We start from the raw sequence: 14,941 nt of genomic DNA on the forward strand, positions 1-14,941 counted from the left end.
TTACGAAATATATATTGATTATGCAAATACAGCCCACAGGGTAATTTTATCTACAGTTATAAAGGACTACATTTAGTCTGGTTCTAACAGTGCAAAGTGCCTAGTGAAAATATCAGCATCCAACACAATCCAATAATGTCACTTGCATTAAAATCAACTTTATTTAGGCCTCTGACGCGATTCACTCCGATGGACTTTAACTTCACGTGTTCATGCAAAGCTAACTGCTTCTCTTTTAGCTCCATAGAAGGCTATGACTTTTCACATCATAACATAATATTCACTGTAAGTTACATTACGTTCACATCCTGATTGAAGAGATCTGCTCATCCCAGGTATGCTGGGTTTAAGGTTTCCTCTGTGGGCATGTCATTCCTTATTCATCTGTTTGCTGCTGAAGGCATTAAAGCTGTCCAGAAATTGCCTATTAAACTGGCTTCTGAGGTCTTCGGGAACACAGTCAGAACATTTGTAATTTTCTCTCACCCATCTGCCTCCAGCGCTGTCTTCAATACAAATAGTAGCAACACCTGAAGGAAAGTACACCAAAGACAGGATGAGGGACAATTATCAAGCACATTGGCAACACAATTAGATGCAAATCAGGCTGCCCTTTGTCCAGGAGTGTATACAGTATGTGATGAAGACAACAACAAAGCACCAGGAGAAATGGATTAATTCTGCTGCACATACGAAGCCTTGCACATGTCTGCAATGAAAGAGTCTGTCTATCACCCTGATAGGCCAATAGTGATGCAGAGGTGCCCAGCAGGAAAACTAAAGTGGAAAAAAAAAAAAAGACACCTGGGGCTGCTTGATGTTACATCACTGACACTCTCCATGGTTAAAATTGCTCTAAGTACACTTTAAAAAGAAGAGCTGCTTAAGGAAGACTAACACATCATGCACTTATTTATGACACTTTGTGTATGCAGTTAAAGGAGAACTATGAGGTGAGTGAAAATCACTCATCCTCATAGTTCGAGCCGACGTGTGACAATGAAACGGTCACACGTCAGCGCTATAGATCGGGAAGTGAGCGAACCCATACTGTCGCTTGCTCACTTCTCGATCATCTCTGCAGGGATTCCTACCCTCCCCTCTCTGATCCTCCAGCGCTGACTAGAGGAACAGTCAGGGGAGGGGGTGGGCACAGCTGGCTCTGCCTCTAGGTAGGCAGAGCCCGCTGTCACTCACACAGCTGGGTGGATCTCGACAGCATTGTTGGGATCCGTCTCGGCTGCGGGGGTCTCAGTATATCGCGAGCTACAGCTTTGGGTCACGGGACGACACTAGTTTTTACTTTTTTAACACTTACCCCATAGTTCTCCTTTAACTGTTCTCCTTTCTTGATGTTACTGTACCTGTCAGGTCTGACTGTCTTGATAACTTAAAGTGACCCTAAACTCAGGAGTTAAATCTTAGAAATGCATTCAGGTACCTTAACTATTAACAAAAATGTATCTTATTTGTGTATCACTCGGCTGTAGATCCTCAAATCCTCTCTGAATTGGTGCCGACACTGTCCTTCCTCCTGGAGGGTGACTACTTTTGTTCCCCATAGTCCCTGTGTGTGTTGTAAACTAGCCACCGCTCCGAACTTGCTCCCGTCATTGACTACAATCTCAGGTTTAGTTTACTAAAAAAAAATATAGGTGTTCTATTCCCTCTCCACTCCACTCAAAACTAAAACAACTAAACATAACTAAAGCACTTTAATGTCTTAAATAAATTAATAGGTTGGTGAGATTTCAGCTCAGCCGTTGTTGATCAGTTAAGCAGTGCAATATACTGTATATATCTGAAAAAAGGAAGAATCTACCAAGCTATAAGAGGCCATCAAAAACAAGACCTATGCATTAAAGCAAAATCCTGGTTCATTACTGGTGAAGCATTCGATTAGTCACACTGGCCACACTGTTCCTGGCTATTACAGAGGAAACAGTACCGTTTGCTTTTTGTGTCTGTAAGCAGTAGTTGTACATATTTTATCTCTTACCTGCAACAACCCCACCTTGTTCTTCCACCAGTTTGATAGCAGCTCTCATGGTTCCTCCAGTTTCAATCCACTGATCTACCAAGAGGATATGCAGGCCTAATACAGCCAGATGGAAAATACTCATTATGTGTTATAGGTTGAGTCTGACATTAAAAAGCCAATGTAAACTCAAACTTACAGTACTAGCTTCACATTCCAACGTTTAGACTCCTCTAGAACAGTTTCCTAAACTCCATCTCCAGATACCCTTGCAGTCGGGCTACCCCTGCACTGCAAGGGTTACCGGCTCATTTTTGTCTAGGGGACCTTTGTGAAGGACAGAGGCCTAGTGACGTTATCACGTCCAATTAGGGTTGCTACCTGTCCAGGATTCACCCGGACAGTTCAGGATTTGAATGCTGTGTCCGGATTTTATGGCACCAGGAACCCGGACACAAGGTGTCAGGCAAACAGGGGCAACCAAAATTAACCAGTTGCCCTCCACCGGTTGAAAAAAAACGGACGGACGACACTGCTGCATTAGCGGGTTGCTTGCGCGCGCACGGGCAGAAAAAACCCGTGCAATGTATAGAGCCGTTACCGGCTGTTTAACATATCCCCGATCGGCGGCTCTATAGGCAGCCGATCGTGTATATGTGCTGGTGTGTGCCCCCCTCTCGTCTGCTGCCGCCGACGCCCCCCCTCCTAACCCCCCACCTTCAATCCCGGGATCCGCTAGCCCATCTGCGGCCCGGGAGGGCGTCAGGAGGAAGAGGGAGGGAGATCAGCTCCTTGCTGATCTCCCTCCGGGCTGTTAATGCAGAAGTGATGTGTATTACACTTCTGCATTCACCTGTCAGTCATCCGGCTGCTATAGCCAGAGAGAAGAAGCTGATGAAGCAGATCTGTGCTTCATCACCTTCTTTTGGGGTCCCCAGGTGACATTAGGGGTCCTAGAGACCCCTAATGTCTCCATAAAGAGGACCTGCCAGTGTACCTGTGCTATTATATAGGGGGATTGTTATCCCCTATGTAATAGCAATAACAATAAGTGCAAAATATATATATATAAATTTTAAAAAAAGTAAAAAATAAAAGTCACATATAAAAAAAGTTTAAAAAAAACCCCAAAATGTTTAAGTCCCCCACCCCCACGTTTACGCACATATAAACGTAAATACGCGTCCGGTGCACCATCGCGTGAAAACCACAATTGCACTACACGTGTTACATATTGTCGCGAACATCGCAGTGAGAGCAATCATTTTAGGGCCATCAATCACTGATAACACTAAACAATGAGCGGTAAAAGCTTTTAAAGCGTCACCTATGGTCAATTTTAGGTATTATCGTTTTTTGAGGTTTCATGCGCGTACGCAATTTTAAGGCTTGACATGTTTGGTGTCTTTTTACCCGACGTGACCCCGTCTTTTATATTTTACCAAAAAGTTGGGTAATAATAAATGTTTTATCATCATTTAATATAGGGGAAACAGTTTTTTGTTTTTTTTTTCTGGAATTTTTCCTTAATATAGTAAAAAATAAAACCCCCAGTGTCCCCAAAAAAATATTATACATTTTTTTTCAGTACAGCGTTGCATTACGAAATAAATGTCAGTCAAAGTACCGCAGAGCTGAATACTGAAAAATGGCCTGGATGGGAAGGGGGTATCTGATGCAGGGTCCATCGCCCTCCAATATACCTGAAGATGCCAAGGGACAGTCCAAAAGCCAGGGCACAGGGGAGAGAGGGGAGTTCAGCACCAACATGGATCAGGTAAGTAAAAGTCCTCTTCACCACGCCCCTAGACATAAAGGAGCCATTAACCCTTGCAATGCATGGGTAGCCCCACTAAAGGGTGTTCTTTTTTTTTTTAAACCTGGAGATAGGTTTTAAAGTGTATCTAAACCCAAGAGCCACAATTGAATATAGATCAGCTTACCACTATGTAGATGTGGAAGCTGCATCAATATTCCTTTTTCAGGTTTTTTGTTCCTATATTTTTACCTGGTGATACTACCATTTCCTGTCCTATTATACTGTATCAATGGATAAGCAGCATTGTCACACTAGGACAGGGAATGTGTCAGGACGACAGAGCACCTCCACTCCTTATCACCATAATATAGCGGGGTGTTCTCTAGTCCACAGAGGTGAACTGGGCAGGGCTGATAACACTAAAGAGACAAAACGTGATGAAATGTGCATATATTGGAAATACGTACTGAAGATGTTTTTTATGTTGACCATAAATATACTTTAAATACATTTATACCTGTTGGAATGGGAAGTGCAATGATTACTGGATGCAATCAAAATATTTAAATGTTCTATATTTTTAAACTGCAACATTGGAACTTACCTGGTTTGATGGCATCTGTCCGAACCTCTGCTTTTTTCTCCTTGCCAGAATAGTCCACATATGACTGACTATGTGTCTTCACACAAAGATGGCCTGCTTTCCTGATCGCTAGGAATCCTTTTCCTAAGTGTGATGCAATAGCAGCGCCTATTTCAGAACGGGGGAGACAAAATTCAAAGAAAAAGTTGGAAACAAAAAACTCAACGGAATGGTTAAGGATATGAGTGACAGCAGCACAGTTCAGATTATCTAGATTTTTCTTTCATAGTTACTCTGAAGATGAAAAGAATGTATATAGTTATACAGTATGAAATATACATCTTTGACCCTTGACCTATACCGAACCAACTTTTGCAATCCTTTTGAAGTGCTATCATCATTATGCATATACACGGGCAGGGCCGGATTTCCGGCAAGGCCACCGAGGCCTGGCATCGGGGCGGAACGGAAAATAGGGGCCGCACACGTTTGAAGTCACCCGACGCCCGGAACATGGAGTTCCGGGCGCCGGGCGGTAATTTGTTTTCTACATTTAGCCTGGCTTTGCACAAGCCGGGCTAAATGAAGAATGGGGGAAGCCGCTTGTTTCCTTACAAGTGATCTTGACGATGTCGCCAAGATCACTTGATATTAAAAAATAGTTACATAAAAAATGAATAAGTAATAATAATTACATTAAAAAATAAAGTTAAAAAAAAAAGTAAGAAAAAAAATATAAAAAATTAAAAAAATAAGAAAAATATAAATGAAAAAATAAGAAAAAAGTAAAAGATGAATAAAATAAATACAAATTTAAAAAGTAAAACAATAACATTTAAACATTTTAAAAAAACGTGATAAAAAAAAGGAAAGAAAACAATAAAAAAAAAAAATCAAATCAACCCTGCAACCCGGTTTGCATTCTCCCCGGGGGGGATTTGCATTGCGGGAACTGGCCCTGGGTAAATCCGGTCCTGTACACGGGCTTGCTGGTGGACATAGAACTGCCTGCTAATACATTAGGCTTCTGCTGTCCTTGTGTAGATACTAAAACACCACAATATATCTTCAAGGTGTTCCATGATATGTACCCAGTATGAAGCCCATGGCATCAATCCCTGCAACCAAATCAATTTTGTCATCCTTAAACGGTTGTAGCAAATCTTCAATGCAGTCTTTTAGGGCCTGAAGAAAAAGGGAAAATTATTTACAGATGGGTTGTCACATTTTATTATCAATCCTCTGTACATGTGCGGACTTAAAACTATATTACATATAGATGACATATTTGTTTTATCTGCGTAATAGAAATCGTTGACTGGGGCGGGGCAGGTATTCCCATACCAAATAGTGTGCCCAATAGGGTCAGGAAGCACCACAGATGCAGAATCTAAAGACTCAAGCTGCAGAGAGGTAAGCATACATGTCTACCAGTGACAAATGTGACAAAATGTACGTTACTAATAACAGAATCAAAGTTAACCAATTCTCTTCCTCTGTGAACGGTAGAACCTTTGCTATTAAAGAATGTTTTACTTGTTCGAATACACATGTCACCTACTTGTTGGAGTGCCCATGCGGCCTCCAATATGTAGGTCGGAATTCTAGGCAGCTAAAAGGAAGGATTAATGAACATATAAATAATATTAGAAAGGGTTTTGACAAACAGTCTCTCTAAACATTTTCTATTATCCCATGGAAAAAAAAAACCAGGGGCTCAAACTAAAAGGGATTGACAAAATTCATAAACGTTGGAGGGGTTCTAACCTTAAGGCCTGGTTCACACCTGGGCGTTTTACAGCACGTTCCTACACGCTGTAAAACGCTCAACATGTGAAAACCAATGATTGCCTATGGGCATGGTTCCCACCTGGGCGTTTGCTGACATAAAGGCCCCCCCCCAAGAAAAAGATTAGATACTTAAAAAAAATAAAATAAAAACAAACCCCCTCGTCTTCCATGTGCCCAGCTTCCCCCCTTCTCGTCCCCAGCTTTCAGCTCCCTGACCCCACACTCTCCTCTCACATGTCCCCTTCATAATCTCAGCTCCCTATAACTCCCTCTTCGTGTCAGCAGCACACCTCTGACACCCAGGGAGTTGGGGCTTTCCATAGAACACAGGCAGGTCTACAGTCGGCAGCAGTTCTGTGTGATGAGGGGGTGGAGATAACCCGCTTCCAACTCATTGGCTGTTGCACCGGCTCGATCATTCTTCACGCTGCGCCCGGAACAAGGTGAGGGGAGCAGCGTGAAGCATGCAGAGCCCAGGACAGGAGGAAGAGGTCCCGGTACTGATATTAGCGGTTAGCATCCTCCTGTCCTGGGCCCCCTCTAAGTGACGGAACTCCAGTGCCCAGTCGCAGCTGTGACCCTGGTAGTACCGCCACTGAGTGGGAGGCTTCCCTCATTTCCTGACCCTATGATACCCATAAAAGAAATAAATAAATTGGTTGTCACCAGTGCAGCAAGTCATGCACAGCAGTAAAATCATGCATTTGTTTGTGTTCCTGTAGAAGAGATTTCCCATTTTTTTGTCCTGACAGGACGTAATGGCGAAATCTCCCCAAATGACACACAGACAGCAGTAAAAACATGTTCTATCCAAAAATATAATGTCCATTAAAAATCATTAGTGTGGAAACAAAGCTGTGTGAAAGAAACTCTACAGTAAATAATCAGTGAAAGTGAATTATGACTGCGTAGTTGATTCAAATGAATGTTGTGTTTAGAAGGTATGGAGTAGTTATGATACACCTACATGCCGATTACAGTATAGTCTTGATGGGTCCAGCCAGGCGTAATTTGGTCCTTTTTCATTGGGAGCCATCAGTGGCAGATACCAGCCAGGGGTTTTCTTTTCTGGACTTTTGAACAGGTCCAAGTGGACATCCGATGAACTATAACCTACAAGGAAATGTAAGTTGCTCAATGATTACGGCTTATGCAATGTCTTTTAAGGGTTAATTTGCTAGAAAGGAGTTGTGCAAAATATGTTATTTTTAGTGAAGAAGTAACAAACTGTACAAATTCAAGTAGATGTAAACCCAACTTTTGGCTGTAAAGAAGTGAAGGCGGAAACTTTTGCACAGCACTTCCTGCTTCAGTGATCATAGAGCAGATCGGGGAAGAACGGACATACGTGATGATACCCGACATGTGGCGCACATGTCGTTTTCATGCATAGGTGCACTTGACAAGTGTTTGTATTAGTCTGTGCATGTATGCAGGGAAGAGACTTTGAAAACATTTGTTGGGTGTTTTTAGATTTATTTTAACTTTAGAAAAAAATGATATTGCCATTAGTGATGCGCAGATACCTAGTACTGTACTTGGAACAAGTACTGACACTTTTCCAGTTCCAAGACTTGTCCAAGTACTCACCGATACCATTACCGATACCTTTTTGTTTAGTGTCATGTGACAGTTTTTCTAAAACAATCCAGAATAGTGATTTCAGGACAGTAGTGGAGTGCCAGAGCCCACGCACAGCTGCAACCCTGATAGTTTTTGTGAAAATGGCAAGTATCGGCACTGGTATCTGTGCATCCCTAAATGCCATCACATAGGCGAGTTACAAGCCCCCACAGATCATGCTTGATTAGCTTCTTCCACGGCCTCTCTGGCCTGGGAATGATGGCTCCGAGTTCAATTAACGGGGTGGAGATCAACTAATGGATGTTCTTTGGTCTCTCTCCAATGTACCTGCAGACACCCACAATAATGGTCCTGGGCTCACAGGAGGAGCAGCGGAGCCTGGGAAGCAAGGTGGGGGGGTGTTGGGCATAGGGGGGCATGTGCAATTACCTGTGGAAATGATCAGACAGCTTTACAGCCACCCAAATCACTTCCAGTGTAAAGCCGATAGTGGGCTTCACACATTTAATGCAGCTGAGAGTCTGCTTACAGGGGCCCACTGCTGCCAACTTATGACATACGTGTGATCACACCCATACACGAGCGGCCAGCTACCCAGGGTATGAGTCTGGTCTGGTCTACTTTGCTTTAATAAAAAGGGGACCAGGGGCCGCAGACAGCATAATGCAAACATTGTGCAGTAACTGCAATGTTCAACAAATATGCCACTCTGGCCGCTGTTTGTTTTATAGCTTTGGATTGAGTGAGAAGAATAGAATGCTTGTTGAGTTTGTATTGCTGTTTGTGTCTCCGTTGGCTTGATTTACTCTCCCTAATTTTCCTGGTGATCATTTTCACTGTGACAGAGCAAATGGAAATCCAAAATGTTATAGTTGTCACCAGAACAAAAAAGGTGTTAAATCTTTAAAAAAAAAAAAAAGGTATATTTGTTCCAGTGAGAACAATTTAAGGGGGGCATTCCCATTGCTTTGTAGAAAAGTCTTCTCAATTCCTGTTGAATGAATCTTTAGGACTGGAAGTAATGCTAAACCTTCCTAACATTACAGAGACAGCAAAAGATAAACTGATTGTTTTGACATAAGGATATCATTAGTCCCCATAAGGTTACAGTTCCCATTTTAGCAGGTCTGTCCCGGGAAACAAACATCCCCAGCATCAGTGAACTGCAATGTGTTATTAACTACGGACCCCTCCTCTCTGCGTTACTACTGAACCCTGCGTTACTTATTACTGATCTTTGAGCTCTGCATTACTACTGAAGCCGGTGTTACTTATTAATGAGCTCTGAACTCTGCGTTACTACTGAACCCTGTGTTACTTATTAATGAGCTCTGAACTCTGTTACTACTGAACCCTGTGTTACTTATTACTGAGCTCTGAGCTCTGCGTTACTTATTACTGAGCTCTGCGTTACTTGCTACTGTCCCCTATTCATAACCCCTGTATTCCATGTGTTACCTACAGATGACCCCTGTACTCCATGCATTACCTACTCGTGACCCCTGTACTCCATGCATTGCCTACTAATGACCCATGTACTCCATGCATTGCCTACTAATGACCCCTGTACTCCATGCATTGCCTACTAATGACCCCTGTACTCCATGCGTTTCTTACTCCCGACCTCTTTATTCTATGTGCCACCTACTCCTAATAGACATGTGCGATTCGTTTCATTCCGAATCGAAAGTCGAAAGAAATTTCGGAGATTCGGAGCATCCGAATTTCGGAAATTCGGAGCATCCGAATTTCCGAAATATAACATCCGAAAGCATCCGAATCCGAAATTTTGGATTTGGAACGAATTTAATCCAAATCCTGTGCGTGCACTGCACATTTAAACGGATAAAAACAAATTAGGAGAAGGATTTTAATGTCCCTTTAATAGTAAAGACTAGAGCACAGCAACCAGAAATGACAAATGTGCCAATTCTACTACCCCACCTCAAGTTGAATTTCCGTGAATCCCTCCAAATTCCGAATCCGAAACGAATTCCGAATCAGATCCGAATACGATTCCCGAAATGAAACACATATAGGATCCAAATTCCAAAAACAAAATAAACGAAAACCGAAACGAAACATATTTTTAGCCGCTGCACATGTCTAACTCCTAACACCTGCCCTCTGTATGTTACATACTCCTGCTCTCTGCTCCAAGCACTCTTGACCCCATGCATTACACACTTCTGATCCCTACACTATGTGCATTACATATTCTTGACCCATAGTAGAGTAGGCTCTGGGTTTATTTAACCATGCATCTTCAGCCGCTCCCACTGTTAGTGCAATTTCACCGCACGCGATTCAGTGCGGATGCGCCACATTATTTCACTCCTTATAGTGCCTAGGGCACTTTGTCTTTACATTTTCAATGTCTACTTCCCCTTCCGGAAGCCCATGACCAATTGTTTCAGGGCATGCTAATAATGGGACTTGATTTTGTGGCTACAAATGGGGGTGTGGTTTTATTGGCGTGGTTACAAGTGGGCGTGGTTAGCAGGGTGTCTCCGGATTTCATTGTGAAAATCTGGTTACCTTATTTTGTTGAAAGTCTTGAACATAATATAGAATATATAAAGAAAATACAATGCCAATCATATTTCCTGATTCACAAGCATATGTTAAAAAAAGTTATTTCTCATGGAACCTCATCCTGACATTTGTTGGTGAGAGTGGATTTCTCCTAGGTTCCGTTAGAATTCTCTTGCTCTGTATTGTATGGGGAACATATGTAATAAAGTGTTGCTTACATAGGGGCAAGTCCTCATTTTACTGTCCATCACTATTTCATATGAAAATATTAGGAATTCCCCTAGACAGACAGATGTACCCCTAAAAATAACAGACATCAGCCCATACTTAAACACACCAGGATACCCATCACTTAGTGGTTCAACAGATAGCATTCGTACACTAAAATATAGGTGATCATGTTCCCTAGCGGAGTCCTAAACCGACAAATTCTAAACTGAGCTATGCATGGGTCTTGAAATCTAGAAGAAGTTCAATCTTTTTTTAGCTGCAGTGGTACAGACGTTATATGTAGTCATTGTTTACAGAAGAAGACAGATCTCTCCAGCTTACTATATACAATTGAGGGATTGGGGTTTGCAATTACATATATAAGATACTTATAGCCCATGGGTCTCTTTTACAAATATAGAAAAAGAAATACCCTCAAATTATCGAGATCCCAATTGTGAGCTCAAAAATATATCCAAAAACATATTAGAATTAGAACAATTTTTAATCTCGTATGAAACTACACATAAATATACACACACGTTTAAAAAGCTATCAACCCCATCAAATGGCTCTATAGGCAAGAGGTCAAACAATCAAAAGTCGACATTTTGCTAATTGTGAAACGGAAGGGGTGGTATAGTTAATTAATGTGCCAGTGTGACATGTTTTATGTGGGAAAAACTCATAGAATGCTTAAAAGAAGAATCTCAGATCACTTGGCAGACATTTCTCCCCGTGACCTGAGATCCCCAGTGTTAAGACATTTTGTTTATACTTACAACAGTAAGATTGAAAAACGTGATTTCTTTGTCCTTGACCGAGTGCACAAACAAAACCGTGGAGGCAAGTGGGATAAATATCTACTACAAAAAGAATGTAGATGTATACATCAGATCAAATCTCATGAGGAACCAATGATATGATTTATGAATTGCATAGATGTTTCTGATAAAAGTACATGGAGTGCCCCCCTCCAAAAGGGGTAGTAGAGATGAGGGAATTTGAAATCTAGATTTATGATTAAAATGACAATAGATGGATTTAGATGCGTTACCTAGCAACAAATGGAGTGCAAACAGGAAGTGCTTTCTTCCATGTGGAGCATTAAATGGAACACACAGAGCCTTTCAATTATCGACCTACGAACGGATATAAAAACCACCTGGTTGAAGGAATGGCGGATCACGCCCCTCTGATGAAGAACCACTTTGGGGAGAAACGTGTTAGGGATTAGCGTGCTTTGCGTCTTCCCCTCATGGCAGAGTTACTCATTGGAGACTGCTGACAGGGCGGCATATGGAGATGGTGTACAACATCAAGTGGCAGCAGTGCAAAGGCCTTTTGCAGCCAGAGAAATAAAGACGTGAGAGACTTTCCTTTGCTAAAGATAAGTAAATACTTTTCCTAGTGACACGGCTGCACTTGACACAGATCTCCCCCGGATGAAGTTGGTCACTGGAGTGATATGTATGTGGAGCCATTGGAGAGATCCAGCCAGACTCTATATTGGAGTGATATGTATGTGAAGCCATTGGGAGAGATACAGCCAGACTCTATATTGGAGTGATATGTATGTGGAGCCATTGGAGAGATACAGTCAGACTCTGTATTGGAGTGATATGTATGTATAGCCATTGCAGAGATACAGCCAGACTCTGTATTGGAGTGATATGTATGTGGAGCCATTGGAGAGATACAGCCAGACTCTATATTGGAGTGATATGTATGTGGAGCCATTGGAGAGATACAGCCAGACTCTATATTGGAGTTATATGTATGTGGAGCCATTGGAGAGATACAGTCAGACTCTGTATTGGAGTGATATGTATGTGGAGTGTATGTGGAGCCATTGGAGAGATACAGTCAGACTCTGTATTGGAGTGATATGTATGTGGAGCCATTGGAGAGATCCAGCCAGACTCTGTATTGGAGTGATATGTATGTGGAGCCATTGGAGAGATACAGTCAGACTCTGTATTGGAGTGATATGTATGTGGAGTCATTGGAGAGATACAGCCAGACTCTGATATACTAAAGGTAAAGCTTTCTAGACATTGTAAGTCCTTTTCATGGAGACTGTGGTATTCCAATGGATGTTTATCAGGAGACAACACTCCTAAGACACAAGGTAGCTGCCTGGATGTTATACAAAACATTAACAAACTGACACCAAAGGAATATAACAGAAGATATACAAGGTATCTGCTTGCATGTTACACAACATATCAACAAACTGATACCAGAGGAATACAATGTTGAATGAAGGTATACCATTTGCCTAATTTGCTGCAGATTGAAATCAGGCTTGCAGAGCCATTATAACCATTAGGTTTGCCATATTGCCAATATAACAACATAGTATGGATGTCCCGATACCACTTTTTCAAGACCAAGTACTTCCCCTCATGTACTTGCCGATACCAATTACCAATACTTTTTTTTAAAGGGACAGGTGACTTTAAATGATCCATAGTACAACTACATGTTATGTACTATGGATCATGAATTAACCTATTCAAGTCAGCAGGGGAGAATTGTAACTCTATTGCTGTAGTGTAGTGGAGGTGTGTGCTGTATATATGTACTACATATACAGTACACACTTACAGTACACTATAGCAATAGATTTACAACCAGCCCTGTCCCAGCGTCCCTCACTCACAGTTTCACTCCGATCCCTGTTGCCTCACGCGGTGCCTCTCGTAGTGGGCAATGGGCAGGATCGCTGCATCGCGTCTTGGTGCTCAGCTTGTGGGAGGCGCTCACAATTATCCCCTGCTAACATGAATAGGTTAAATCATGATCCATAGTACATAATATGTACATAACATGTAGTTGTACTATGGTTCATTTAACCTATTAATATTAGCAGGGGATCATTGTAAAGCTATTGCTGCAGTGAATTGGGAATATGTACTGTACATGTACTACATATAGCATGCACTGCAGCAATAGATTTAAAAGTATCCCCTGCTAACATGAATAGGTTAAATGATCCATAGTACAACTACATGTTATGCACATGTTATGTACTTTGGATCATTTAACCCCTTCATATTAGCAGTGCAGAATTGTAAATCTATTGCTGCAGTGCATTCTATATGTAGTACATGTACAGTACATATAGAACACACTGCAGCAATAGATTCTTCTTGTTCACACAAAACACTAAGCCCAGGCCCCCGTCTTACTTACTGTTGCCTAGATCGCAGTGCCTCACGATTTTCCTCACATGTGAGGACGGCGGTGGCACTGAGCGGCTGAGCGTCGCATCACTGCTGTGGGCTGCGCTCCAGGTGGGGTCCTCTGGGCAGTCACTGGCCAACTACATTAGGACCCCACCCCACAGCAGTGACACAACGCTCCTCCGCTCAGCGCCGACGACGTCCTCACATGTGAGGAAAAGCATTCGGCACCTCGGAAGGTACAGAGAAAAAACAAACCAGCGCAAGCATCGTCGCTCTGCATCGGGGCATTTTGACAAGTACAAGTACTTGTCAAAATGTCCTGTATCGGTCCCGATACCGATGCTAGCTTTGGTAATCGGGACATCCCTACAAACATACCAACAAATTGATACCAGAGGAATACAATATACATTGCAGAATGAAGGTATACTATGTGCCTAACCTGCTGCAGATCGATATCAGGCTTGCAGAGCCATTATAACCAATATACATTGCTGAATGAAGGTATACCATTTGCCTAACCTGCTGCAGATCGGAATCAGGCTTGTAGAGCCATTATTACCATTATGTTTGCCATATTGCCAATATAACAACATACCAACAAATTGATACCAGATGAATACAATATACATTGCTGAATGAAGGTATACTATTTGCCTAACCTGCTGCAGATCGAAATTCGGCTTGCAGAGCCATTATAACCATTGGGTTTGTCATATTGCCAACATAGCCATTTAAAGTTGATAGCTTTTTAAATGTGTGTATATTTATGTGTAGTTTCATACAAGATTAAAAATTGTTATAATTCTAATATGTTTTTGGATATATTTTTGAGCTCACAATTGGGATCTCGATAATTTGAGGGTATTTCTATCTCTCCAGCTTACCTGGCATTTATCCTCTGAAAAGTTTAGCTTAAATCAGCGTGCTTGCTATCCCCTCTGTAGCTTCTCAGTTACTCTATCTGGAGCTAAATCCAGTCACTTCTATAAAGGGAAGTCCAAACTGTGGAGAGCATGTTCCAGGAGCAACCCCCTTGAAATTCCATCCAGGCAACCCTTAACCATAGCAACACATGGCTGACTCAAAGCATGCAGGAGAAGCCAAACAAAATGTAAAACAGTAATCCATTGTAGGCTGAACTTTACACTGAGTGTTCCATTACTTGACAGGTCAATAGGACAGAGAAAACACATTTTCACTATAAGAGATGACATTGAATTTTTCTGTTAAAAGATATATTTTGTCTTTCACAAATGTATACACACACAAATGTATAAAAAGAATGTTCAATCAATGTTTTTATATAT

The 14,941-nt window shown here is 41.8% G+C and overlaps 1 protein-coding gene across 2 annotated transcripts; it reads right to left on the bottom strand.

Moving 5' to 3' along the window:
- Positions 1-365: 365 nt before the first annotated feature.
- LOC108785856 (adenine phosphoribosyltransferase-like) lies at positions 366-14,666 on the bottom strand. 2 transcript variants are annotated; one of them, XM_018555021.1, is made up of 6 exons: positions 14,519-14,662; positions 7,079-7,224; positions 5,412-5,505; positions 4,342-4,488; positions 2,000-2,095; positions 366-530 (listed from the first exon to the last, which is right to left on the bottom strand). In XM_018555021.1, exons 1-6 carry the CDS (start codon positions 14,523-14,525, stop codon positions 370-372), a joined length of 651 nt encoding a protein of 216 aa, XP_018410523.1. In that variant the 5' UTR covers positions 14,526-14,662; the 3' UTR covers positions 366-369. The 2 variants fall into 2 exon arrangements, with proteins under 2 accessions (XP_018410523.1, XP_018410524.1); XM_018555022.1 differs by lacking the exon at positions 2,000-2,095 and having other exon boundaries at positions 14,519-14,666.
- Between the last annotated feature and the right edge of the window lie 275 nt (positions 14,667-14,941).

This window comes from Nanorana parkeri, unplaced genomic scaffold, assembly GCF_000935625.1.
Source record: "Nanorana parkeri isolate BGI_ZX_2015 unplaced genomic scaffold, ASM93562v1 scaffold181, whole genome shotgun sequence".
NCBI lineage: Eukaryota > Metazoa > Chordata > Amphibia > Anura > Dicroglossidae > Nanorana > Nanorana parkeri.